Raw genomic sequence first — 27667 nt, 5'->3', positions numbered from 1 at the left:
TCCTGTTACAGCTCCTCAAAGCCAGGGATCACGCTTTGAAGGGCCAAGAGTCAAACGTTTTGCATGTGGCCCCAGCAATAACTTGTTACCTCTTGTTAGCTATCATGTATACTTGAAAGAAAAATCAGCATCTGATGGCTGCAAAGTAAACATGCCATCCGTTTTTTATGACTAGCAAGGACAGACAAGAAAAGCCTGCCAAGCTTCTTACGCTCGTCTCTCTCGGTTAAGACAAGCTTCTGCTTGGATTCTTGCTCTGTTGTGTACTGTTGCACCTTGCAAACGGCCATATTAATTTCACAGAGTGAAAAACAAATGAGGACAAATTCTGGTTTTGAATAATTATCTTGCCATGGAGATGTCTCTCTTCCTGGGTGAAATAGTTACAAATTTTTTTAAGAAATGATGTCTCGCTAAACACTCACCCTGAGCGCTGGGTCCTCCACATGTTTCTTTCCCATTCCCTCTCCTTTAGCTTGTGTGTTGTCCAGCATTGTATTCCAGCAGGAATAAATTACATTTGCCCTGAAAACAGCATTATAGACCTTCGAAGTTTCTTGTCTGGGATGTTGTTTCTGTCTGTGAGGAAACACTAGATGGCAGCATGAAGGTCAGCTCAGCATTAGTTATTAGCAGTTGCAGTCTCTCATGCCCAAACATAGCCAGGATCTGGCCTTGGAGCCAGTATTTTGCTAGCAAACTTCCATAAACCCCTGAAAGATCTCATTGTGTTTGCATTAGTGAGTCTGTAGTAACAAGACAGATAGCTATAAAGGCTGTCAGAAGAGCCACACAAGCCAGTTGAAGGAGCTACCTGCCCTTTAACTTGCTTATGGCATTTGTGTACTTTACTGTCCCTTTTAATCTCAACCCGGTGCAAGCTCAACCAAGTTTGAGTACCACCTCCTTCCACTCTTTCAGTAAAATCAGAGGAGTTTGCACCCTCTCCATCTTTCTGTTCTTCCCCACTAACCCCTTCCAATCTTAAGATTGCATGAATCCTGTCCTTCCCACATTTCCAGCTTCTTTTCCCTTAAAGGGAAGAGACAAGGCCTCACAGAGGAAAAAAGAGGCAGGACAGCCCTACATACAGTTGTCTCCCTTCTTTCCAATTCTCTCTGCTGGCCATTCCAGTTTCCATCACCAATGACAGCCTTCGATAAGCATTCGGGGGCTTTGCTGCCTCAGTACAAGCAGCTCTTATATGTCTGATGGAAAACATCAAAGGGTGAAGAGCAGGCAGAGGCCTGTTCACCACTGGAAGCCTGCAAGCCCCTCTCTCCTCACTCACTCCCCAGCCAGCTCTAGACCAGTGGACACGACCCCCCCTGCCAAGACCACTGCCACATGTCTGCCTAACCTCAACAGCTGCTGGTTCTCATCTGCAGGGGCTCACATTCCCAGTCCTTTCCCACAGAAGATGCTTCTCCTGGGACAGTTATTGCCAGTTTTCCTATTGTATCCCTGTTCCTCCATCCCAAAAGTGCAGCCAAAGAACCTGCGCAAAGACGCAGGCCACACAAGAAAAAGGACTGCTGCTACTGGTGCTCATCTTCAGAAAACTTCAGAGGAGGTTCCCCAAACCACCCTAGGTGGTCAGTGTCAAGCCAGATATGGTTCCAGTGGTCCCAGGGCTTTTGTTTGCTGCCATCACCAAGATTAAGGCCTTGGGTCTGGCCCCTTGCCCAGGGAGAGGACAACGTTTTTGCTGAGGTCAGTGATCTGTACCACCTTGCCCTTCCCTTTTGGGCAATGCCTCCTCTGCCATCTGTACAGCAGTCCCACAACACATCCTGCCCACCCTATCTGACCAGCTAGACAAAGAACCAAAGCAGAGACCATCTCCTAGACTCACCTGGTTCCCAGACTGCCTCCCCCACCCGGGACACTGCTGTGCCAGCAGTGGAGGAGACAGGGAGACCTAGGACGTGCCAGCTGAGCCTGCTGACATCCTGGCTGTGGGTGCCAACTGTGTCAGGGCACCTGGACCCACTACTGGTATGCTATGCTCTACCCTTGGTCTGATGCTGTTGCCAAAAGAAATTCCCAGTGGGTTTCCCAATAAAGTTTAGTCCTTACCAGGTAGGTTTGTACCACAGGATACAGAATGGGATCTCAGAGCAGAGTCCCAGATTCAGTTCAAACCCTCTTCTTTCTTTTTATCCTCAGAGTCATCCAAAGAATAGCACTGTCAAGGTTATGCTGTTTTCCTTTCCAAACTGCCTCCTGGCTGCAGGCTTCTAGGTGGCTCAAGTCTGATGTAGTGCATTGCTCTCTGTGTGCTGTGGGTTTCAGACTACATCCTAAAAGCACTCCTATAATGCTAAATCCTGTACAGGTGAGCAGCCTTTATGGCAGCTCATCTGTATGTTTGACACCATCAGATGTAAAAAGTATTGCATGCATATCCACACCAGCTGCTATGCAGGTCTGGATAAACGCTGAGGAAATAAAATGGATGCAACCTATTTAATTGAACAGGTTTTGTTGTTTGTGGGGTTTTTTTTTTCTTTTTTGAAGGATACTTTTCAAGTCTGTGCTACTCTATATTTAATAAAGTGGTAACAATTAAGAAGTTTAGAATACCACACAAACTTTTTAAAATCACATGCTCTAAAACAATATTTTCCTTTGGTGCCACATAAACAAAACATCAGATCATTATCTTTGTGTGAAACAGAGGCAGTGCTGTTTGCCAAATATAATTTGTGAGATATTTGGCAGAATTTGCAACTGTAAACTGATTCTATCATTATGACTGTAACATCTTACCAACAGTCAAGAGACCCTGGGAACAAGAAAAAAGTGGTTCTCAAGTTCTTCTAGCATGATATAATGCGTATATTTGTACAGTTCATCCAAATAAATTATATGCTAGATGGTACTTTGAAAAAAGAAAAAGGATTTTATGGTTTTATTTAATTGAAATACTGTATACTTGAGATGACCACATGATTTCCAATAATTGCCAGTCTGTGTTCTGAAGTCTATAATCCAGTATTTATCAGGATTAAATGGTGAATATATTTACATTACAGTGATATTTATGTCTCAGCGATTTCTGATTCTGTTTAGCTCTGGGTAACTCAAAATCCATTAAAAATTATATATTTATAAATATATATACACACAGAGATTCTTTGGCCACAATTTTCAAAAGAACAAGCTTACTGTTAGATTCCAGCATTCACATTTTGGATATGAAGTAACTGGATTTTCAACACTGGTAATATTCAGCAGCTTTCAGTCAAATTTATAGTAGTTGCTGGATGCTAAGGACTTTTGGAAAGTGAATTCTTCCCTTGTAGGGCTAGAAGACCCTTTTCAGCAATTCTCTTGATAAATCTATGGGACTGCAGTGGGTGCTTTATTTAAATACACGCTAGATTTCTTTGTGGAATGAACAAAGTTCTCACTTCTGTAAAAGTTGGGATTTTTTTTTTTTAATTAAATCACACAGCTATGTGTTTTTCTCCCCAAGAGCTGGTTCCTGTGAGGGGTTGTGTCTGACCCATAGCTGAAACTCCCCAGGCTTCTTTGCTACTTCGTAATGTTGAAAATCTAGCCACCAAGCTTGGGTCGCCATTAGCCACATTTTGCCAGGACAGCTTATGCCAATACCACTACTACTACTACTACTACTACTACTACTACTATTATTATTATTATTATAATATTTGTTTGGTGCCTACATGCTTTGGTCACAGGCCAGGATCCTGGAGGTCAGATGCTGTACAGGCACAGCACAAAATGACAGTCCTTTCCCTACAAGCAGCTTTAGTAGAAGAAAATATAAAACAACCGATCTCATGCATTAACAGCATACACAGGCGTTGCTTATTCCATCCCACCTCACCCAAGCTACAAATAAATATGCTACATAATCTACATGGTCAGGTCACACCATTTCTTGCACACATAACAACAACTGCAAGGCCTGACTTTGCTCTGACCAAACAGCAGCTTGCATTCCCATTTCTGAAGGTGTTTCAGGAGCCTAAGACTGAAACAAAAGGCCAAGTTATAAAAGGAAACAACACTGTACCAGGACAAGCTAACCTCGGCTTAAGAGTCAACCTACTTTGGTATTTGAATCAGATTCCTCAAGGAAGTCAGGCAGAAGGCCAACACCCACAGAACTCCTATTGCTACAGGCCAGCAAGTGGGAGATCACCCTTTTTTTCTCAGGTTTGCAAGGCTGTCACACTCACTGCAGCGCCAAATGGAGGGACCTCGATGGTTCCTCAACTTAACCCTGTCCTAATCATTGCTTAACATTTGCTAACTTCAGAGGGGTATGTGGGGGAAGAAAATCTCTCTCTGCCTGTCTCCTAAGTTGGGGGTGGATGGATTATCTGAATCTTAAATCGAGCATTTAATTAAACCAAACAAATCAGACACCTGCTGAGTAAGGCAGAGTCTGCTCCTGAAGGCTGCAGAGAAAACCTTGACACCTGAAGTCATGCTTTGTGGATGTGGGCCTCAGTTTCCTCCAGATGGGAAGCTGGGTGCAGAGTCCTGGGGCAGATCCAGCCCCTTCCCGGGTTGTCCAGAGCAGAGCTGCAGGGTTAATACAAAAAGTTCCTTTAGGTACAGCTTAAATACAGCTTTCCTATACCCCGTACAAGGCAGCCTGATCTCAGCTGAAGTCTAGAGGTAGTAGTGAAGTATAAAGAGCACCCAAGCTACTTTTATTCTTTCCACTTTTCTTCCACAGACATGTAATGCTTTCTTGTCAGGCCTGTTAATAGAAAAGTTCAACATACTAAAAAAGCAAACAAAATGTCTCAACTTCACAAGAAACGGTTTAAAATCCCTGTGAAACCATGCTTAATTAACTGTCTTGTGTCATGTTCTGTAAGTGATAGACTCCTTTTTATTTTCTCTCAGTGGTTTCTATAGTTCTTTGCATGGGTGCCATCCCGATTTAATGACCTAGAATTATGCCTAATTGCTGTTCTACTCTCCTTTCCCACACCATGTGGGGCAAGGAACTTTTCTCATGATAACAGTGCCTCAGCTTTTTATTTTTTTATATTGTCATTTTCTCTCATATCATTTTATGCCCTGATCTGAGGCCTCTTAAAATTAATGTGTTCCACAGCATGGAAAGAGAATGACTTGGCACATCTTGCACTGAGAAAATGGCTCCCCAAAGGACTATGTTTCCCCAGGCTGGCTGGACATTTGCAAAGTGAGTGCCATCCAACCAAGGTCTCTAGACTCCCTCCACTCAGTAAGGGGTCAGTGTGCTTCCTGGGCATAGGAGGACTCATTCTGAATATTTGGCATAGGTTAGATAAATCATGCCCTAATAATACTTGGGTTTTCCCTTTATTGTCTTATAAAGGGTGAAGACAAATAACCACACATAAGCACATATCCCAAATATGCATAAAGCAAAGGGAGGTGAAACATATCCATAATGTCTGCATTGTAATAGTTCCAGTATCTGAAGGAAGACATGGTAAAGGGAAGTATCAGGGCCAGAGGCGGATAAAAAGAAGCAAGAGGCGAGGATAAAGGACAGCACACCTAACCCATTGTGTAGCTCAAACATCAACATCAGGCAGTACAAAAAAACCAGGCAGTGTGTGTGTGTTAGAACATCCTCTGCCTAGTTAATCCACATCTCATTAAGCAGTTCAACAACTTTTCAAGTTTCTAAACTGAAACACTTGCTCTGCTCCAGCTTTTCTGCCAAAGCATAATCCTAGAATTGTGCTTTTTGGCATCAGGAGCATACGGAGCATAGGAGTAAGCTATGCTGCTCCAGCATCTGAATATCCAGCAACTCACATTTGGGGGGGGGGGGAAGGAAGCAAGATGTAGTGCTGTTTCTATTTTGACAACCTAAAGTGTCAAATTTAGTTCCTACGAAAAGTGAAAGCTTGTGACAATCTGAACCTCTTTTTCTCTCGACACTACGCAGTACTGAGCTACATGCCACGTGATTCCCACAGAGAGAACACCAGCCCAGGCGGGTGAAGGTGCTTTAGATTGCACGGCTGCTAGGCTTTCAGAGCTGCTGAATTCACACCTCTGCTGGCCTGCCACCCGCCCTCGCCTTTTCCCTCAGACGCTAGCACCCTGAAAGCAAAAAGACTGTTTTATCCCCCGGGAGAGGAACCGGCACCTACTTATGCCCTCTCCCCCAGGGACTGGTAGCCAGAAGGGAAATAAAAGAGGGGGGGTGGGGGGCGGGGGGCGATGCTCCTCACTGCCCACCCTCAGGGCCACCCCGACATGGCGGCAGGGAAGCCGAAGGTCCGCGCCTCACGCCGGCCCCGACGGCTCGTCTGACGTCACTTCCCGCCGCGCGCCGCCACGGGGCCGCCCCTAACAAGCCGTTTCTCCCCCATGGCGGCGGCGGCGGGAGGGGGGGCAGGCGGCGGTTCCGCGGCGCTGGGTGACAGCGGCGCCATCGACTACTCAGTGCACGAGGCGTGGAACGAGGCCACCAACGTCTACCTGCTGGTGGTGCTGGCCAGCCTCGCCCTCCTCGTCTACGCGCGGCGGTGAGGGGAGGCCGCGGGGGGGGGGGGGGGGGGAGGAGGAGAGGCCGCGGGGGGCGGGGCGAGGGCTCCCGCCGGGAAGCTGCAGCGCCGGGCCCACGTGTAGCCGGGCTGGCGGGGCCGGGCAGGGCCGCTCAGCACCAGGCCGTGCCTCTCACAGCCTTGCCCCTCTTGCAGGAACAAGAGGAGGATCATGCGCATCTTCACCCTGCCCCCGGCCGCCGAGACGCCGCCCGAGCCCAACTTCTACGACAGCGTGAAGAAGATCCGCCTGCGGCAGCAGCTGGAGATGTACTCCATCGGTAAGTCGAAGGAAAGAGAGGGCTCCCCTGGGCCTGTGGGTTACTGGGGACGGTTCCTGCGGGAGTGGCATCTAGCCTGCCTGTCCTCGTGTGGTGGGGACACCGTGGCACTGTGTGAGCAGAGGTTCTGCGGGAGCGCAGGTCACAGGATTGAGGCGTGAGGAAGTACAGAGTGAGGGAGCGGCCGTGCGAGCTCTTCTAGGGGTCAAAACAAATGCAGTGTTGAAGTTAAAAAGAGCTGGGAATATTGTCAAAATGTAGATGGATTTGTACAAGTTGAGAGGACTCTGGAATCATGAGTAATGCGACTTCATAAACTGAAAATAAATGAGAATTTGACTGTTCCAACAAGTGTTGCCACTCCCATCTTAATTTTGAAGGTTGGGATGGAGGTAGGAAAGAGCCCCCGTGCCTTTGATATTCCAGAGGTCCAATTCAGAGAAACACCTGTACTTGCTTCACATCTGCCATACAGGCATGCCTAGAGGGAATATGGGCAAGAAATACTTAATGAATTGAAACCACCTTTTAAATGTAAAGATTTAATGTAAGGATTTTTAAACCAGGCCATTGCATTCTGAAGGAACAAAAAAGGATGTGCTTCCTACAGCAGAATGCCTGCTGGCATTCATTGTTGGTGTTTGTTCCACCGCACACAACTCTTTGATCTCCCTCTGCCTTGCTAACCAGATTAATTTTGAAGTCAATGTAGTTGTTAGCTTGTGGCTTGTATATTGTGGAGGAGATGAGTGATGTGAAGATCAACCGTGTGACTAACGAGTCGTTCAGGTCATCTGTAATAGTACTTCTGAAGCCATAGTCTTTAATTTTTATTTATTTTTTTTAATGAAAGGAACTGAATGGAATCATAGTTCTCTGTCATTAATTCACTGGCATTTTGCTGTGACCCTACTGTTCAGCCTTTCCAAGGCCATACACTAAAGGACTAGTTCCGTGCAGTGACTGAAGCTTCCCCTTTTGTGGCCAAGTGGTGAAATTATATTCTTTAATCTTAAATCTATTTCTTGATTGTTGTCATATTTATACGTATGTATATATATATGGATATGTATACATGCACACGCAAATACATACACGTATATAATAAATGGTATAATCTGCATTGATCAGTGTTTCTCTTTTTCAGCAAGGAAGTATGAACAGCAACAGCAGCAGCAGCCACCAAAACAGACTGAAAGCGTACAGCTCTCAGTGGAATGAAGCCCAGAACTGCAGGAACTCAGGATATATTTCCAGTGCTGATAAGAGTCAGTGTGGAGCTATTTTCAATGCCTCTTAATCGATACATAGCTGAAGGCAAGGGGCAAAGGAAGGGGACTCTTCTAAAAAACTTTGTTCTCGGTAGCTTTTCTCTGAGCCCTGTGAAGTAAATGAGTGCCCACTGAAACATTCAGCATGAAAGTACCCAACACAGGACAGACCTGCACAGAGAAACCTCTGAAGGCAGAGAAGTGCAGTCCTACCAATGGTTTAAACTATTTCTCTCTCTGCTGGCACCTTGGAAATCAGCTCCTACCTTCTCTGGTAACGGTGCCCTAGAGAAAGCGTGGCAGTACCTATCTGCCTGGAAACCCTTTTGTTCCTTGATCACGTGTTGTTGAATTTGCTGAATGTGTTCAGTACACGTGAGTGAAGATACTGTGGCCTTACTGCCTAGCACAGGTGAACAGCTTTGAGAGCCTGGAGTATCGCTGGCGGTAGTAGTGCAGGAAGATTCTGCTCTCTGTGTTGATACAGAGGTTGCATATGCAATACTGTGAACCTTTCCTGGAGAAACTTTGAGAACTGAGAAGTACACAGTGAATTGCATGTCTAGAAGACACTTAAAACAAATACTGTAATGTTAATAGCAGAAGTGATTAGCTTAATTTAGTCAAATTGCTTTAAAGAATGGGATTGCCTATAAAAATTGGCATAAATGGGAAGATCATGGCTTATCCAGAAGAGACATCACACCTCAGTTACTTTTTTTTTCTTTCTAGGTAAATCAGAAAATCAGCTAATTTAAATAATACTGCAGAAATTACTTCTTAATAAAAGCATCTAATAATGAAAACTACTTGGAGATGTATTGTGCTGTAATTCCTAACATTACATGACTTGAGTAGGCTAAGTGGTGAGCAGAATTCTACCAAACAGCAGAGTGCTGAACATGTTTGCTCAGAAAGAGGGGTTTTTTCCCCAATTCTGTGCTAAAATATATTAAGCCTTGGAGCAGTGGTAAACAGCACTGCAGTTCCATTCAGATATGAGGAACTTTGTTCACCAAATCTTTATTGGATTGAAATTATCTGTACTTGAGTGCCTGCAGGGACAGTAAGACGTGATCTGGGCCGTGCTGAGGGCGGCAGGAGACGGCTCGGCAGCCCCGTATGAAGGGCTCGTTTGGGTGAAGCCTTAACATCCGTGCGACGGCCCCTTTTGGCAGCTTCCCCGCGTGTGACGGAGGTAAACACAAGCGTAGCTCAGCGGGGCCGAGGGCCGGCGGCAGGAAGCGCCGTTCTCACGCAGCGACGGGGTGGAGGGACAGACCGCGGGGGATGCGGGACCCCCTGGGCCTGCCTTGCGGCTCGGCCGCGCTGCCCGGCCTCCTCCCAGAGGCTTCCCGGTGCCTCTGCCCTCCTCCGTTACTCCGGCCGCACGAAGACCCGGCTCCGCACCACCTCCCCGTTACTTAGCGGTATTTACGAGAGCACAGACCTCGGTAGCCCGCGTCTCCATCCACCCCCCCGGAAGCTGTGCCCTTCCCCTCCCGTGCCGACCTCACTTCCTGCCGCCGTTTCCGCCTCCGGGCCGTGCCGGCTGCTGCTGTTGCTGCTGCTGCTGTCGCCGCTGTTGCCGCCGCCGCCGCAGCTCGGAGGCCGGAGGGCGCCCGCCGGGCGGTGAGTGGGGCTGCGGCGGGGCACGCGCGTGGGGGCGCCCCGCCCTCGCCCCTCCCCTCGCCCCGTCCGCGCTGAGGGGAGGGGGGCGCCTCACCGGCCGTGGCGCGCGGGGGCCGTTGTGAGGCGGGAAGGGGCCGCCCGAGGAGAAAGCGCGGGCGGCGGCGGGGAGGGGGTGGCCGGGGCCGGCTCCGGCTCCGCTTGAGGCCCGGGGGCAGGCTGCGCGCCGCCGGGCCGGGTGGGCTTTCCTTGCCATCTTCCGCGGGAGGGCTCTCCGCGTTCTGTGCCCGGCTCCACCCCGCAGGCGCCGCAGCGTTTTCCTGGCGCGGGGCTCATGGCTGTAGCGATTGCTCAGTCCTCCTTCCCACCGGCCCTGCCCACCCGAGCGGTCAGCCAGGGAACAGGCAGCGCGCGGAGGAATCCTTTCTAATGGCGCATCTTCTCTAACGCTCGCCAGGGCTACTGTCCTCAGCAGCCATCCGATGCGGCTCCATACCTTTCAATAAAGCAGCATGTCAAAATGAACCCATTCTTTCCAGTTTACTAAACCCAGCCGCCTGTAGCTAATAATTTTACAATTCTCCTCTCAGCCGAGCTGGAAGCGCTGTGAAGTGCTTAAAAATCTCGAGTGGCTTGCAGCTCCACTTGTACTCATGGACCTAAAGTAGTGGCACAAGTATCCCACAAGCTTACTTGTCAAGACAAAACATTTTTAGGGAGAAGCAACAAAACCAAAAGCGTGCACCTTTTGCATTTGCTAGGGCGTTAGAAGAATGCTGCTTGAGCCATGAGTGAAGAGCAGGTAGTGGTTCGTTTTCCTGATTTAAGTGCAGCTATTGAAGTTCTGTCCCAGCAAAACTGCACTCTGTTTTGTTGTGGGGTTTGTATTTCAGTTTTACTGTACAAGTATACTTTGGGACAGAAGGTGCAGTTAGCTTTTGAAATTTTACCTCAAATTTCTGCAGTGATTTTTACCTGTAAATTCATGATATTGCTTGGAGGGGGAAAAAAAGTGCTTCCTTTAATTGGTAGTAAAAAATTGGTGCCTAAAAGCAAAGGCAGATAGGGTAGAAACAATATATCTTTTTTTTGTGTGTGTGTGTCCATTCACAATAGTCGGGCTTGTAGGCATGCACAGGAACAGATTCTCAAACTCTTGTGGAACTTTGTTCATGTTGAATTATTGGATGTCTTGGATGGGGAAAGCTTGTGACCTTTAAAAAAAAATGTGCCAAAGTTATCTTTAGTCATGTTTATTTTTCAGAATGCTGTACAGAGGCAAACCTTTCTAGCTTACCCAATGCTGTTTAAAAAGCTATTATGATATGTAGATTTAATGGTGTCTGATCACACAGAGCATGTGAGGGAAGGCAGTTAAAACTTTGCATCTACAAGGTACCGCAAAAAAGTGTTAACAAGTTGCTCTCAATTATAACTTGGATGTTTTTGAGAATCTGACTGCTCTGTTGCGTCCATGGGAGCTGCTGAACAGCCAGATCTTTGTAAATACAGTCTTCAGATGAAGTTACAACCTTGACTTTATAATCTTACATGAAAACTCTACTCTTCTGTTAAGTGGTGGAAAACTTATCTCTTTCCTCGTAAACTAAAATGTGGCTGGCCAGGTTTTATACTTAGTGCTGTGCAAGAGATCAAAGGTTTTTTGATAGAGCTTTATAAATTCTGTGACAAGGCTCAAGAGGCTCTTAAATATTTCTAAGCTATGAGTGTGGCTGTGTTTAAAGCTGAAGACGTTGTAAACTCTGTGGGCCTCGTCATGAAAATATCTTCCCCCATGCCATGAGCATTTTGAGTTTCAATCCAGGTTTACGTGCCTGGATAGTATGAATTGGCATGTGCCAGCCAAGCCCAGATGAGAACATAGCCAGTAGCAGCTGCTGTGGGGCCTCGCAGCCATAAGAGCTACGAATTTCAGCAGCATGACGCTCAGGTGGTGCTTGACTTGCTCTCAAACTTACCTTCCAAAACTGCCTGATCCATTGAGAAGACCCGCAGAGGAAGCCTTTGCTGTACCACTTGTACTGCTGATGCCAGTAGAAGCTCTGAAAACGGGGAGAAGATCCCAGTGCCTTTGTCCAAGGACTGTTTGTGGGGTAGCTTCTTCAATGCAGTGCAAAATTATTCATTGAGAATATTCTAACCTGTGATGAATCTTTCTTTAATTTGTGTTTTGCATATATGATTAAGTGGCATTGGCCAAAAGCCTGGTGACAGCACAGGGCTCTGGAATGTCTCCCTGTTGCCTGGGCAGTTTATTCACGTTAGCTTACTTCCATGAGCATAATCGCTCCTTTTAAAGTCCTTCTGAACTCAGGAGCAAGCTGCTGTTGAGCAAGCTGAAATTATACACGCTGCAGAGAGAAAGCCGAGTATGTTGCAACTCAACCTCTCTTTCAGAGGAATTGAAAAGATTTTGCCCCGGCCCTAATTTCTGCATTAAAGAGATTGAAAATTGTCACTACGTGCCTTCTTCAACGGGGAAGAAGCACCTTGTTGGAAAACGTGTTATTAATTCCGTGATGTCTTTGGCCTGTTATGCCTAAAGAGCAATAGAGTTTGGAGGAGGCTTGCTGACAAAGCACACTCTTCAGCTGCGGTTGCTTAAGCTCCGACTCAGAAGTAGTGATCAAAAGGCATTCCCTCTTTCCTCCGAACACTTAAACCGTGTTTTAGTCATGGTAAGGAACCTGGGTGATGTCACCTAGTTTATTAACATAGTCGCTCAAACAAAAAGGCAGCACTTGATCTTGTCCTCAAGACAGGGCTGCCGCTGAAGAGCAGAAGGTTTCAGTGCCTCAGGCCCCTGAGAATGGAGGTAAGATCCTTTACTTTGCAGCCATGTTTCTGTTGTGGAGTAAGAGTTAAGGGCTAAGAACGAGTTTCTTGTAGTCTGACAAGCTCCATCAGAAATTGGTCTCGCCTGGGTCGGCAGAACTCCCTGCTGGCTAACGGACAGAAACCTGAGTATGACCAGAGATAGTGACTGCTGGCAGAACACCCCACAGCCAGCACAAATGTCTCATGAGAAATCTGATGTTGAGGACTGGAAATTGGTGCTACTTCTTCCGTAGCAGAAGACGAAGAGAGGAGCAAAAATAAACCACATCGTGTTAAGAGCAAAAGGCTCAGGATTTTTTTTAGGTAGGAAAAATCCTGCCCTAACAACTTTTTTTCCCAACTCTCTGGAAAAAAAAAAGCCCGATAAAAGTTCTCAGTGCTCAGTTGTCTTTGTGAAATCTGTGTTTACAAGGAAATGGCTAAGAACCTTTTTAAGAATGAAGGTGCTTTTGCCTGATTTTTGCAAGGAATGTCTAAGCTTTGGGTGTTACTTTAATAAAAATAATTCCTGATCTTTTTATGGAATATCTAAACTCTGGGCGTTACTTTAATAAAAATAACTCCAAACTCCAAGATTAACAGAATTGCTAAAAGGAGTTAGTTCTCAATGAAAAAAAAATAAACTGAATTTAGAATTTCTGAACCAAGCCCTCGAAGGCAATTTGTGGCAGAACTCCAGAAAAAACCCCCTCAATTTTATTAAGTATCCTTAGATCTTCTTTCTCCACTGTAGCTAGGCACTGTTTTGAAAAGTGATTCTCTCCTTGCAGAGGCCTAGGAATGAGATGGTTTAGGAGAACTGGGTTTAATTTTAATGTAAAATGAATTAAAAATCTTGCTGGTCAAATTAGGGATTTGCTGAAATCACAGTCTATAAAAATACATTTGCGCATCTGAAGAAAAACTTAGATCCTGAGTCTGCGAAGGAGTAGTCCCCTTCAGTTTCCCTTAGGCTGTCAGGCTTGCTGGAACTGGTTTTAGACATCCATGATGTATAAAAAGGCATGTGTGGATCTATAGCTTGCTCCTGAGAAAGACTGCAGTTTGGACAAGATTATAGAAACATTTGTCATTTTCGTAATGGAATAGAAGGAGTATTTTGAAAAGACTCGGCCAGCAGGAGAGCTATATTACTTTCCAAAATATCCTCTGGATCATCCTGAAAACATAGTTTGTAATATGCTCTTGACTGACAGCATAGGGTGTGAAGCATAAATTCCTGAGCAGGAAAGATGTATGTTGGTTGTGCAATGGGAGACTCCATGTGATCTCGTTATTTATGGTGCTCCTCTCAGATGTCTTTCTGGGACTCGAACAGCTGCTGTGAACTTTACCCAGCACAGAGTACTTGGTATGTTTGAATGACTCTATTTTGCCATTTCTCAGATTGTGGTGTACAATCCGATGAGCAATATTAGAACCAATTTCTGTGACACCAGTTGTACAAACAGAGCAGAACTTAGGGAACCCTTTCACTGATTGAAGGGGAAAAAAAAAGAATATCATCTTCCATAGCTTTGGTTGGTGCACACCGGGGAGTGATAGTTGAAAGCATCCAATTTCTTTATACTATAATATGAAAGGAAGAGTGGACTGACAGAACAGGAAGACTTGCTTTTTCTTTTCAGAGGGAAGGTCAGAAGGGTAGAGGTAGAGGCGCAGGCTTTTTCAATCTTAACTCATTTCTTCATGACCATCTTGTTAAATGGTAGCAAGCCTTGTTTGCAGGAACTTTCCCTCGCTTTGGTAATGAGCTGTGGCTCGTCGTGTATTTTGATATGTGGCAGTGCCATTGCTAAATAGATCCAAATCTACAGTCAGATAAGGCTTGGAATAACTGATGTTCTTAGCTCAATTAAATAACCGAGTTCACATGATGTGTAAGTGGCCGGTAGATTTTTTCTTAGGCAAAGTGTGTGCTGCTTGTATTGCACATTTATTTAAAGCTAATTTTAGCACAACAGATTGAGAATTCTAGCAGCCAAAAATACATTTGTTGAGTCCATTACCAAGATTTCCTTACCCAAACTCTGTTTTTGTGTGTGACAAACAGAAAATATCACATCTTTTTGACTTCATATTCAGTAACGACCCCAAAGCGGTGAAAGCACTGCACTCGAGGCCTCCAAGATTACTTTTGCCACTGCTGATGGGAGAATTGTTCTCTATCATTACTGTCTTCTCTTTCAACCTCAGCAAATCCTAAAATGCCAAAGGCAAACCACTTGATGGCTGATCAGAGGTCCTGGAGCTGCTGGTATGGCAGTGCTCTGAAACTTGTGGCTTGGACCGCTGTTTGAGCATTGCCTAAGAGCATTGTAGAAGTACTCAGTTCAGTATGTCGTCTTTACACGTGAGACAAGAACGGGAAAGCATTCATGGCCTTTTAGAAAGAAATTATTAAGATCATCACTCTGGAACAGAGTTCCTAAGATTGCTGCATAACTATTAAACAGCATGAAGAGGTCATTGAGAAGTATGCAATGGGACAATTCAACTGCCATTATGAGACCTGTGATTTTTATTGACTCTAATCAGTATATGATACTCAAATAGCAGAAAAAGTTGCATGTGGTTGTATTACTTAATGAGCTAACAGTTGGCAAAGTGGTGCCTGTTACCAGTTCTGTTAGTGTTATTTTGATCATTAAGGAGCTCCATTGTTTATGGACCTGGGACAGGATTTTTTTCTTGACCAGTTGCTTGCCTGCATCCTTCTAAAGAGGGGTGAAATGGTGTAATTTTCTTTTTGGTTGAGGCAAAGAAGTATTCTCTTGCCATAATTCACCAGTTCCAAGCCCGTAATCAAAACACTTGCGGTAAAAGTGTTGGCTATGTGGTGTTTCTCACAGATGCTGTAAAAACTCTGTCATCTCCTTGGGGGGCCATCTTCCCATGAGATACCAGCCAGACCTACTCTTTCTCTCTTAAAGACTTGGGATTAAGAACTTGTGGACTGGAGTCCAAAGTTTTAGCTCCAGAGGCTGGGAGAAGAAAGTGCAGCCCAAATAGTTACTGAAAGCAGGACTATGTTTTGGGGAGGTGAGATGATCCAAAACCTCAAATTTGTTTTAAGAGTCTCCCTTCCTTGTCTGCTGCTTGCATACATCTTTTTTGTCTTTTTTTTTTTCCACCAAACTTTTGTTGAATGAAGGTGTGGCTTTATACCTTGATGACTCTTGCAAGTGTTGTGTGAGCAGAAACAGCAGTGACTAATCACACTGGAGCTTTAGTAAGTACTTGGCATATTAATCATGATGAATACGTCATGAGCTCATCCATAAGTAACAACATAGGCTAAAATTATTGCACAGAGGAACCTGCAGCCCAAAGGAACATCAGCCAAGAGCAAAATGAGATTGGTTTTGCTTGGCTGGACAGTGGTGGTGTTTACTCAGGCATGGAGATGGGAGGGGAATTCTTTGCTCAGAGGGAGAGGTTCCTATGTGACCTTGAAGAGCCCAGCATGGTATGCTTCTTGTCTGTTCTTTTATAACTAAATTTATCAGAATATCAGGGGCTTCAAAGAGCAAAACAGTTTACTTGTAAGGGTGGCAGCTCTGGAGTGGAAAACTTCAGAAAAGTGAGCTTGCAAGATCCGGAATAGAGTAGGACCTGGTGAAATTCTGGTGGAGCTGCCAGCTTCCAGCAGATCCCAGAAATTTAGCGTATAGAAATGTGGCTGGATAACTGATAGAAGTTACTAAGTTGTTGCCTTAAAGGCCCTCAGATTATGTTCCTGCTCTGTAACAGAGCACAGTATGGCATGGGAGCTCATGGTGCAAGCTGGGCTGGAGCCCTTGGAAGCAGAAGAAAGGTGGTTAATAGCCGTGTTAGTTCCCATAGTGCAAGAACAAAGGGATGTTTAAATGAAATTGAAAATCAGTACATTTGAAACCTGACATAATTATACCACATGATACTACTGAGGCCAAAAGTTTAGTCAGATTCCAAGCAGACCTGGACATTTATATATGTAATGACAATGTCCAGAGTTGCAGTAAATAGGATTAAAAATAAATTAGGCATATAAACCTTCATGCTAATTGATGAGGTTAGGAAGGAATTTCCCCTTTGGGTGAATTACATCATTGTTCACTACCCAAGCTATTCCACCTTCTGAAGCATCTGGTCCTGATCACAGGAGGCAGGATTCTCAAACGGATGGACCAGCAATCTGACCTGTCGTGGCAGTGGTTAGCATGCCCTGGCTCAGTTTTGGTGGCACTGCAGTACCTTAAACATCTTGCCTTCTTTCTTTCCATTACCACAGCAGTATCGTTAGCATCCCTGATTTTTCCAGCATCACGGCAGCCTCTCACCCCCTCATAGTTCTTGGGTGTATTTAATCAAAATGTGACGTCTGACTGATGTTTGTGAACCAGGCACGTTGCTCTGGGGGCTGCCTCAGTTATTTGTGCAGAAGTCTGTTGTAGCAATTGAGCACCTGTGAAATATCTATCCTTTTCCATCAGATTAGGTTGAAATTAGCCTTGTAATTTACGTTTCTGTGCATGGGACAGTTGGTGTGGTTCTGTAGCCATTGTTTCCTTAGGAAACAAGGAAAAATATCAGTCTTCCAAGCAAGTTGCTGTGGAATGCTTTTTCTCTCCAACAAATTGGGTGCATGAACAGTTGTACCAAATAACTGAGGCACGTGTGCCTTTAAAACATGCGCTGTTTAATCTTAAGACTTTCCCCAAGGTATAAGGGGAAGGCTTCCTTGCCAAAATACTGTAATTGAGTTAACAGTCCAGGAGGTTTCTTTGTTTTGTTATGGAGCTACAAATTTTTTCTGCCAGTGTTGGCTGCTGTGAAGATCAAAGTTAGAAGTACCAGCCTGCCAGTAAATTGTCTCTTCAAAAGAAAACTGAAAATTCCTCAGTCGTTTCAGGTGACAGCCAGCATCAGATATTTTTGACAATTATTAATCTTTGTCTGCAGTTCTCTTTCTGCATGCAACAGTGAGCAACCTGGATGTCTTGTAATCTGTATGGTGCATATACTGAGCTTAGACATCTGATTAACGAGTGAGGATGTCAATAATAAATTGAATTACTTGTCCGCAGTTAATTTCTGGTGCTGAGAGAGAATATGGAGTTATGATGATTATGCAACAGCGAAATTCTGGTTTCTGTTTCTTGTATACATTATGATAAAAGATTAAGGATCACTGTGGTATAAAATAATTGGATGGTGTCTGGATGTGTTCTGGATGCCCTGCTGACGGGACATGTGTGGCTGCCTTGGCTTTTGTGCTCTGTAAGCTCTTGAAATCTGTGATAGTTGAGTAGGCAATAGCATGTTTCTCAGTAACAGGCATGACGACTGAGGCACAGGCCTTCAAGACTGTTTGCCTCCTAAGCACTTTTGAGGGTAAGGATTTCTTCAAGAGTTCAGAATTGAGGGAATATGTGTTTTTCTTTGACACATAATCCCTGCACAGCAGATACATTTCTCTCCAGTTACTTAACAGCTATTGTTTCTGCAATACCCGGAGTGTGTTCAGAGGATTTCTTGCTTTGATTGTCCAAGGCTCAGATATATACTGTAATACGCAAGAACCAAAGCCAAGACTTTTTGTGCTCGGATGGTACTCTGTCCCTGCAGCTATCCCTCATTTCTAGTGTAAGAGAGCTGAAACACTGTCGTCTCGCTGGGAGGAGCTGGCGAAGGACCGTGCTGTCTTTCTGAGTTGAAGCATGCCCCATGTATGGAGTATGCTGCTGTCAAGTGCTTTTCCAGAAGAAAGGAGGATTTCAGATGGGAGGTGGAATTCTGAGAATTTGAGATGGTAGCTGATAAGAGGTAGGATCTGCTCTGCCTCTGCTAGCAAGAGATCTTGGTGGTAATGTTTATTTAAAGATGGCCTTACCCCTAAAAGGGAGAGAAAAAATTGCTTTAATGCTTCTGTCTCTCTGAGAGCTTGCTGGCAGAATGGTTTTGGTGCCCGCTTATCTGCCCTGAAGGCTTTGTGGCTGGGCAGGCTGCGGAGATCATTTCTCCTGCACCCCCTTGTTCAGTGTTTGGGCAAAATCGTGAGGCAGGCAAATGGTTTGGGCTGCTTGTCTGGATGCAAGATGGCTGTGTCTCCATTTTGCGGATGAGTCATCCCTCTGCCTTTTTGTTGTTAGACTCTGAACAATGCTGCTGTTGGCTTTGGGCCCTCGTGATCCCAAGTTTTGGATGGCAGAAACAGATAGGCAAGTCCCCTCCGTCCCAACCCCAAATTTTATGACATGATTTTGGGGACAAAGACACGTTGAAAATACCGTAGGCCTTTGTCGCCTTGTAGTTAAAGTGCTGTAATGCAGAGGAACCGTCTCCTCCGATACCTGTTAAGTGTGTAAAAACGCAAACATCCTGTGGAACTTGCATAGATTAAGGAGCAGCGGGGAAGATAGAGGAGAGGTTTACATCTTTGTTTTTCATCTCAGTTGTGGGCTAGAGCTCTACTTACTTGGACAGACGGGTCCTGGGTAAAGATAACTCACATTGTTTTCAGTAGCAGATAAGTTAGTAGATGGGTCAGCGGGTTCTTTTAGTTGAGCTGGCTGCTGCAGACTAGTTCTGCAAGCTTGGCACCCGATGATGTTTTGCACAGTATGTAAGGCTAGCCGGTACAGGATTTCTCCTGCTCATCATATCAGGAACGGAGGTGCAGATTGGGAGATTTCATTGGTTACCCCAATTTTGGCACACGATGTTTACATACCTAGTTTGGCAAAACTTGCTTTTGTGAAAGGAACTCTTATTTCCTAAAAGGAACTTGAATGAAAGTTGGGATTTTATTAAAGACACAGAGGCATATTATTATTCATCTTTCCTTGCTTCATCCCTGTGATGTTTCCTGTTTTGCTTCTTGAGATACAGGTGTCATGATGAGGAGCTTCTCAGAAACAGAAGTGGATGATGAGTGGAGATGAAGAAATCATACATTTAAGAAGTTGGCTCAAGTTTCCGTTACAGGCATGGAAAGTTTCTGAGACCAAGCCATGTGAGAAGAACATGAGTAAAGAAGAGGGAGATGTAGACCCAGACTTTCTAGAAGGGATTGCAGGATTTGAGAGAACGCTGCGCAAACGTCACGTAGTTTGCTTGCTTATTCATTTACATGCGCCCCTGGATTGTAATACTGTTTGCATATCTGTTTGGAAGTTGAAAAATCCTCTCACATCTGTGTCTTTAATATAATCGTGGCTTCAAACTTGTTTTAGGAAGAGCAGAACACCGCTGTAGTTTTTATTTGTGGATTAGATAGCTGCTGCTGTGTACTTGAAATCAATTTTGTTTTTTTATCAAAACGTACATTGAATATGGAAAAGATCAGACCATGACCATTACGAAACAGGAAATCAGGGGGTCTGCTTGCATTTAATAAACAGCTTTTGCATAAAAAGTGTGACAGGTGTGTAGGTAAAAGAACAAAAAGGTAGTGCTAGCCCTCTAATTTTAAGAACCTTGTAATGTATTGTTCTTACGCTGCCCTTAGTCAGATGTCAGAATCAAATATTAATCAGTTCAATCTTTCTTTATTTGACTATTGGTCACTAAAATCTTCCAGGTAGGTAAGATTTCTTGGCAGGGCTGTGTGGCTTTAAGTGCAGATTAGTTAGTATTGAGGTAGGGGACAGCTTTTTAGAAAAGTAATTTTTTTAACATCTTGACTGTTACGTGAAGTATCTCCAAGGAAATACTAGCCATGCAGTCCAGCAAGTTATGATACTGTGAACAGACTTACTTGTAGTAAGTCTCTGATATGGAGTTACTAAGAGTTTGACATACATGTATTTAAAATTAAATGTAATTTCCTATATTGGACAATGTTGCTAGTAGAGGCAAAGAACATCTTTATTTTTCTTATGAACTCTTATCTGGTGTTTTATCCTTAATAAAAGGCTATGGTTATTTTTGCATACTGACTGAATATTTGGCCTTTAAGAGTATATAATTAGATGGAAGAGTAAAAGCAGTTGTTAAAGGACTGTTTTTCTAATGAAAATAGTTTGAAATCATATAATTTCAGTTTCTTCCGAATAGATATGATTAGGGTGTTGGAAATACTTTTACAGCGGATATAAAGGGAACAGTTGAGAGACAGTGGCTGAGAATGTATCCAGCTATTTTTGTAGCTAACAGTTACTTTTTTTCAGTCTCTTTACTTAGATATTTCCATACAATTGAACAGCTAAATTACAATTGGATACAAAACCTATTTGCACTTAGTAATATTTCTATTTTAAAATAGGTATTATTGTACTAATTGATACGTAAATCGCAATGACTGTGAGAAAATCCTGGCCTATGTTATTACTTTGATAGAAATTTGAATATGAGATAGTATTGTCTGTATCATATAAAAATGTTTTCATGGATTTTTAGCTGCTGAAACTGAAATCAATAAACTTCAGTTATTGTTGTTGACTGGAACAAGTAAATCTGCACATTTCTGTTTTCTTCATATTACCTCTGCCTCTACGTTCACCAAATGTTTCTTCCAGCATTACTCCTTTCATAGTGTTTGCCACCTTTAGATCAACCCGTGAGGCACTCTTGGTGTGCGTTTTTGTATGTTCTTATGGAAGACTTTCTTGATGAAGAACTGTGCCTCTGAATTTGTGCAATTGCTTTATGTTTTCTGAATAAACCCTAGAGAATCCCAGGCAAAATAAAATCTCAGGATTAGTAGAGTAGCCAGTGGGTCAGTTCGTAATTTTTTTCATATTTTAATTATATTTGTCAGTAACTGATGATTGTGTTTTAAAGTAGATACAGAATGGTCTTCTGCACACCTGAATTTCATGTTAGATTAGCGACACCAGTGTATTCCAGATTGAATGTACATTAGTGAACAATTTGGTCTATGTTATGGATTACTTTGGAGAATGGAAAATACTTTTTGCTTGGTTGAGAAATTTTTAAAACTGGAAAGCATTATGTTTATTTTAAAACCCTGGTACTTTGGATTTGAAAGAAACAAACCTGTAATATAGCCCAAATTTATTGTAATCTGTTTAGTTATGTGTATTAAATGAAGTGATTCAAAGGAGTTCATTTCTGCTGAAGTTTTAAAGAAAACCAGATCAAATTGCAGGAAATAATTGGTTAAACGCTTGGAGACAGTGTTGATTGAAATATTAAGACCATTTGAGGAGTAATGTATTCCACCACTTCAGAGCAACTGTTTTCTTCACATCATTTTATTCATTGGATTTAATTTAATATCTGGTTAATTCAAGGCTGAGGAACTGATTGACAGTTGAAATAATGGCATAATTAATTTTCCCTTTTTAATTTATGTGTAGAAGAGATAGAAGAGGAAATTATTTCTATGACTTCTGAAGGTTTCCGTGACCAGAAACAACTAGTTGTTTATTAATTATAGATTTCTTGTTTACTTCTTTAAACGAATTCTTTTTTTTCTGAGTATTCAGTGTTCTTTACATGATGATCCACTTGCTCATTTCTTTTCTGGATAACAGTGAGTGATTTTTCCTTATCAGTATGGCAGAGGTAGACTGTGGTCCTTTCCAGGTCTTCCAAGAAATAGGCTCCACATGTGCTTCCATACTCCAGAGGACTCTCTTCATGTGGCATGGTTGTCACACCCAGCTGCTGTAGCCTTAATTTTATTTATTTAGGTTCTTTTGTCCTTTTTTGCTTATTTTGTTTTGTTGTTTTGTTGGGTTGTTTGGGTTTTTTTCCCTGATACTTCAGCTCTCTGGGAATTTGCAGCCTGCCTTGGAGTGGTATGTCTCTTCTCTCAGTGCTTGTATGGAGCGGAGAGGTCTGTGTCAGCACTGTGCCATTCCCATTGCCGCATAGGTCATTTTCTGCAAGGAAAATGCACAGGTCTAGAGAAGTCCCTATTCAAGCCGTGGTCGGCGTAGCAGGATCCTGGCACGGCTAGCTCGGATTCTCCCCCTTTTCCAGAAAGGCAGGGAAGAGAGAGGGTTCCTTGTGGAATCCCCTTTGCTATTCCTGACCTCTCAGCAGCATCCACACTATCTTCCTCTGGGCAGCCGTTGGGGTGCTGTAATGCATCACTATCACCAGCACAGCTTAGCTATAAACACCTTTTTAAGAGGATGAGGCACACTAGCCACTGGCGCTGGTGCCATGTACTCAAAGGAAATACCTTCTGCTACCTTAATGACTTTCTCTTCTCTTTATAGCCTCTGTGTCAGCGAGCAGAGAAATTCTAGCTGTTCGAGCTCTTGCAGCACACGAATACTCTTGTCAGTTCACTGGAGGCAACGCGTGTCCCATTATCCTGCCTGTACCTTTAGGAAGACTCTTTGTTTTCCACCTGGATGTAGGCACTGGACCGCTGAAGCACAAACGTTAATGTTACCAGGGTTTGCTCCCAGGCTAGGAAAAGCCCAGATAAAACATGGAGCCATCTCTCCATGAGCAGTAACTGATCTGAGGGAGAGAATTCTTGGTAACAAAGTACCTGAACAAGCCACTATATTAAGCTGGTTTGTAGGTCAGCTTTTCCTATTATTTTCAGCGCTACTTCTCTCAGGAGAAGCGTTGAAGTGGAGAACGACATTTTCCTTTGTAGAGGATAAAGCCTAGCTTTTCTTGACCTGCTTCACAGGACCGCATGCTCTTAGTAAGTCCTCTTGGAGGTGTTCGCTGAGCTCAATAGCCAACTGTGGGACATACTTTGGCATGTTGCATTGGTGGTGATTTAATTCCTAGCCAATGTGACAAGTCTGTTGGCCGCCTGTTTGCTCCAGCAGCATCATCAGCCTACAGTGAAGCAGCCGGCACATTAACTCTGCCTTGTAGGTGAAACTCAAGGTTTTTGCTTCACCATCGTGCTCCTCATGTCTCTAGCAGCAAAGACTACAAGAGATAGATGTGGACTATTAGATGGATTCTGAAGAACAGGGGTCAGCAGCTATTGGACTTTGGGGAGGAAACAGGCATATTAGTTGGCAGGTGCCATTCTTTGCATGGTCACCAGCCTCCTGGTGTAATATTTGGCTCCTATTCCTGTGAAATGAAGCCAAGGTCACAGCTTTCATTGCTGTTTGCACCTTTATGTCTTTATTACTGCAGTGCTTGGGGGGGGGAATTTCCATTGCCACAATGTATTGGCCTCATCTACTTCCACTTAACTCCCATAACCCCGTCGGCACCTCTGAGTGTCGTCCCTCCTCTCTTTGGTTATACTGCTGCTCCTTTTCTCCTTTTGGCATTCAGCTAGCTCATTTCAGCAGTGCTTGGTCTTCTGTCCCACTGGCCACACCGATTTTGGAGGTTGTCAGTGAGAGCCAGGCAGTGTGGTTTGGCATCTTGATAGCTACTTGCTCACTCCAGCTCCCTTTGAAGAGAGAGAGTTGCTGGACACAGGGGAGCCCCAGCCATCTCTTCTGGCTCAACGGGAAAAGACTCCGCAGCGGTTATTCTCTGAAACCCACACCAGAATGCAATGGCAGGCAATCTAAGGTGTCAGGTTTCCTTTATCTGAAAAATTCACATTGTTGACTTTTGGCAACCGCACTCTGGCTTTTTACCAAGGGGATCTTTGCATAAGCCTCTGAATTTGCAAAATGCCTATATTTTGATTGCCACAGGAGTGTTTCATGGGCAGTTTTTATGTTCTGTGTAAAGTCAGTATAGGTCCGTTAGTAATTCAGGATAATGCTTCTTGAGTTGTCAGCAGTAGCCAGGGCTTTTAGAAATACTTTACCTGTGCTGATTGGTTTCTTCGGATGTGGGGCTGGAGAGGGGAAATGATGGATTAAGCTCAGAGAGGCTCAGAGCAGCAGTTCACCCCTTTCCCTGGGCTTAGTATGGACATAGTACGCTCAGTCTCTGGTGCATCAGCCAGAGTCACGGGCGATACGAGTCTGGGTCCCGGCATTAACTGAGGCAGTGCTTGAATCAGCGCTGGCCAAAGCCTTGCTCCTTCAGAATGGGTTTGCTGCCTTTGAACTCCTCCTGGCTCAGCGGGGGGCTTGTGCTGTGGCAGGGGCTGGAGCCAGCCTGGCTCTCCCAGGCCACACAACTCCCAGACCCCATGTCATCCTCTGTGCCAGCCTTGGCCTCCAGCATTTCCAGTTGTGGGTTCCACCTTTTCATTTTCCCTGGGCTCCTTCACTCAATAGACAAGTGCGATCTCCAGCAGAGTCACGCTCTGTAACGTGGCAACTCTCCCTGCACACCTACACAAGCACAGCCAATTCACCTTGACCATCGGGAGTGGAAGTCTCCCAGCTGGGGTGGGATGTCCTCTTTGAGACCCTGAGGGCTTGCTGGAAAAAGAGGTCTGGATGACAGTGTGATAGATTTCAGAGCCATCAAGAAAGCCCAGCCAAATGATTTCTTTCCTCAGAGCAGAGGAGTTGTTCCATTTCTGAATGCCAAGTGACTCTTAATTTTTATGGTTACTACATCAGACTTTCCAGAGAGTCCCTGAGATGCTTTTTCTTGCAGTGAAACATGGATGCATCTCTTTCTATTTGGAGATAATCCTGCTAGATAACAAAATGTGTTGGAGCTTGCTACCTAATGTGCAAAAGCAGATATGCTTTTGTTGGTTGGAGCCGGCTCTTTCCAGCTTGAACTGTGTTTGCAGCTATCTGCAGAGCAGATATTCAGAGTTTCGTCGGTATTCGTTAGGGACAATGGCATTACCGAAGCACCCAGAAATGGTGCTGTGTTTGGTAGAGCTGTGTTAAATCTCCGTTAGCCTCAAGGACCTCAGGGCTGATTTCCAGGTAATGATCTATGTGTGGTGTCCTGCTTCAAGTCCCCTGTGGTGTAGATGGTCACGGGGGCCTTCAAAACCAGAAACAAGGGCAGTGCAAGAGCTGGATTTCTTTGAGATACTATGTGACAACTGCGTAGTCATCTGCCACCCGTTTTCATTCCTCCTCATTGATTGTATTTTCTTTGTTTGTAGATTGAGGGGAAATAAGGGTTCCCAGGCAGGGTCAGGGGCACAAACACTGATACAGGAAACAAAAAGTCCCTGGGTCCAGCTTCTTACGGCTCCCAATTTTAGAGTACCAGCAGGTATGCGAAAGCCCGAAAGCTCCTGTTGCTGGTCAGTAACCTTATTTAAGTTGGCACAGTGTAACTGGAACAACATCCTGCAGCTTTTGGATGTTTTTGTTATATTTCTGTTTCTGACCAAATTCAGTTTACAGGTATTCAGGTTTCAGTTCTTAACAGGTTTTTGTGTTAGAAAATGATAATCATCCTCCATTATTTTCTACTCAAAATGTATGTATTATAAGTATAATCGCTTAAATATGTAGCCTTCCCATCTGAATGGCAAAAAGGCTAATTACATTTGATATAAAAGTTACATTAAGTTGCAAATTAATGTTGTTTTAGTGGTTACTGGTAAATGAGAACCTGGGCATCTTTCAGAAAATATCTGATGTGGAAATGCAAAACAAACAGGGTTTAAAATTAATTATTTAAATTGACATGTCCTATCACATTATTTAAACTGAAATATAAATCTGCCTAGCATGGGTTTGTTGCATCAAACATGGATCTCTCAATTGTGGATTTAGCAGAATAAATCACAATTAAAAAAAAAAAAAGATATCTGATTGAGATTGTAACATATAATATTTATCATTTCTCAAATATTTGATTTGATGGGAACCGAACTGGTGCTACCATTGCCAAAAACCGATCCTCATCATTTATTTTGTGGTTGTATAAATTTTCCTTTGCCTGCTTCTTTAGTGGTATTCAAAATTGTAACTCTTCTTAACAGTCAACCTATCTTGGCTTGAATTTTCCCATGCCTGAGGTCCACAATGCTGATTTAGCAGAACAAAAACTTTGAAGATATTTCCTTTTCTCTGTGCTGTTTATTATATCCTTTGCTTCGCGTGTAGACCGAGCTCTGAAGCTTAGGTCAACAAGAAACCACTGCTGTGGTCAGGCTGGCTCGTGGGAAGCGGCACTCGAATGGTTCCAGTTTGGTTTTCTCCCCTGTCCGGGATGATTCCCACAGGTTAGGCTGGCAACTTCTGGCTTTGGAAATCGATGTAGATACCTCCTGAATAACTTGTCCTGTCGACAGTATTTTTACCCGCACCTGCCTGCTGGTGGTGGGTGCTTTAGGCTGGGCGAATGGTCCTTTGAGAAGAACTAGGGTGGGTTTAGTGCTTACTTGGACCGTTCGGGTTTGAGCTTTACCAAGCCAGACATCAACAACTTTTCAGCTATAAAGAGAACATGAAATAATATTTTGTGTTCTTTTTTTTTTTTTACTTTATAAAGTTAAATAAGTGCTCCAAGAAAGTTTCTGTGTTTGTTTATTCACTTCCTTAAAACCTTGGAATCCAGACCTATAAATACAGGCTGACTTCATGTTTACAATTGTGATTGCTCTCACTTGAATTGATTGATGCTACTTGTAAATAAATAAATAAAAAGTATTAAGATGTGTTTAGGTCTGCAGGAAAATATTAATATTCTTCTTGTTAAAATATGTTGCTTTTGTACATAAGGGAAAACCAGTGTTAAAGTATCAGCCTCTATCACTTTCCTAAAACTAGGAAGCCTGTGTGGCAGCTGTTACAGAAGTAAAAGGAAAGACTTCGCAACCAGACTTAAGAGATGTAGCGTTTCCCAAAGTTAGCAGCTATATTGCAAGCTTAATAGTAGTTGGGTATTGACCTTAAATAGTCAGCGTGTCTTACAAAGAATCGTGGCCTGATACTGATAATTCTTTTTTTATTGGGGATTTTTAGCTACATTTCTGCATTGCAGATTTCTAGCTGGAGTTTTGCCCTAATTGTTTGTAGAAGATGATGTAGGCTTACTAATCCATGTGAGTTTCCTTAAGAAATGTAAACTACTTTTCAGATTTACCAAATTATCCCTGAATATCATCTGCAGCTGAATTTAACCAATTTAGAAAACTTCTGCCTCCTTGTTAAGAAATATCCTTTATTCAAACTTGAAAAAATAGATGAAGTACAAATTATGTTTCCAAGTCTGTGTTTACAAATCTAAATAGATGATTTGGTTTTTCTCAAATGTTCAGGACGCAGAAAATTTACCAAATTAAGTTCATTATGTTGGAATATGATGCCATGGCTTTGAG

General features: G+C 43.7%; 2 protein-coding genes across 2 annotated transcripts in view; both read left to right on the top strand.

Moving 5' to 3' along the window:
- The first annotated feature begins 6287 nt into the window (after positions 1-6287).
- Positions 6288-8895, top strand: SMIM19 (small integral membrane protein 19). The gene is made up of 4 exons (XM_054823960.1): positions 6288-6518; positions 6693-6817; positions 7965-8085; positions 8821-8895. The coding sequence occupies exons 1-3, from the start codon at positions 6361-6363 to the stop codon at positions 8036-8038; spliced, it is 357 nt and encodes a 118-aa protein (XP_054679935.1). The 5' UTR covers positions 6288-6360; the 3' UTR covers positions 8039-8085; positions 8821-8895.
- Positions 8896-9328: 433 nt separating this feature from the next.
- The window catches only part of SLC20A2 (solute carrier family 20 member 2), a 59380-nt gene continuing 41041 nt past the window's right edge, over positions 9329-27667 (top strand). The window contains exon 1 of the mRNA XM_054823953.1: positions 9329-9720. The gene's annotated coding sequence lies outside the window, so the exon portion shown is untranslated. The remainder of the gene's footprint in view (positions 9721-27667) is intronic.

This window comes from Grus americana, chromosome 4 (genome assembly GCF_028858705.1).
Source record: "Grus americana isolate bGruAme1 chromosome 4, bGruAme1.mat, whole genome shotgun sequence".
NCBI classification, from domain to species: Eukaryota; Metazoa; Chordata; class Aves; order Gruiformes; family Gruidae; genus Grus; species Grus americana.
Note: the sequence above shows the minus strand (reverse complement) of the source record. Positions and strands in the feature narration are given on the sequence as shown.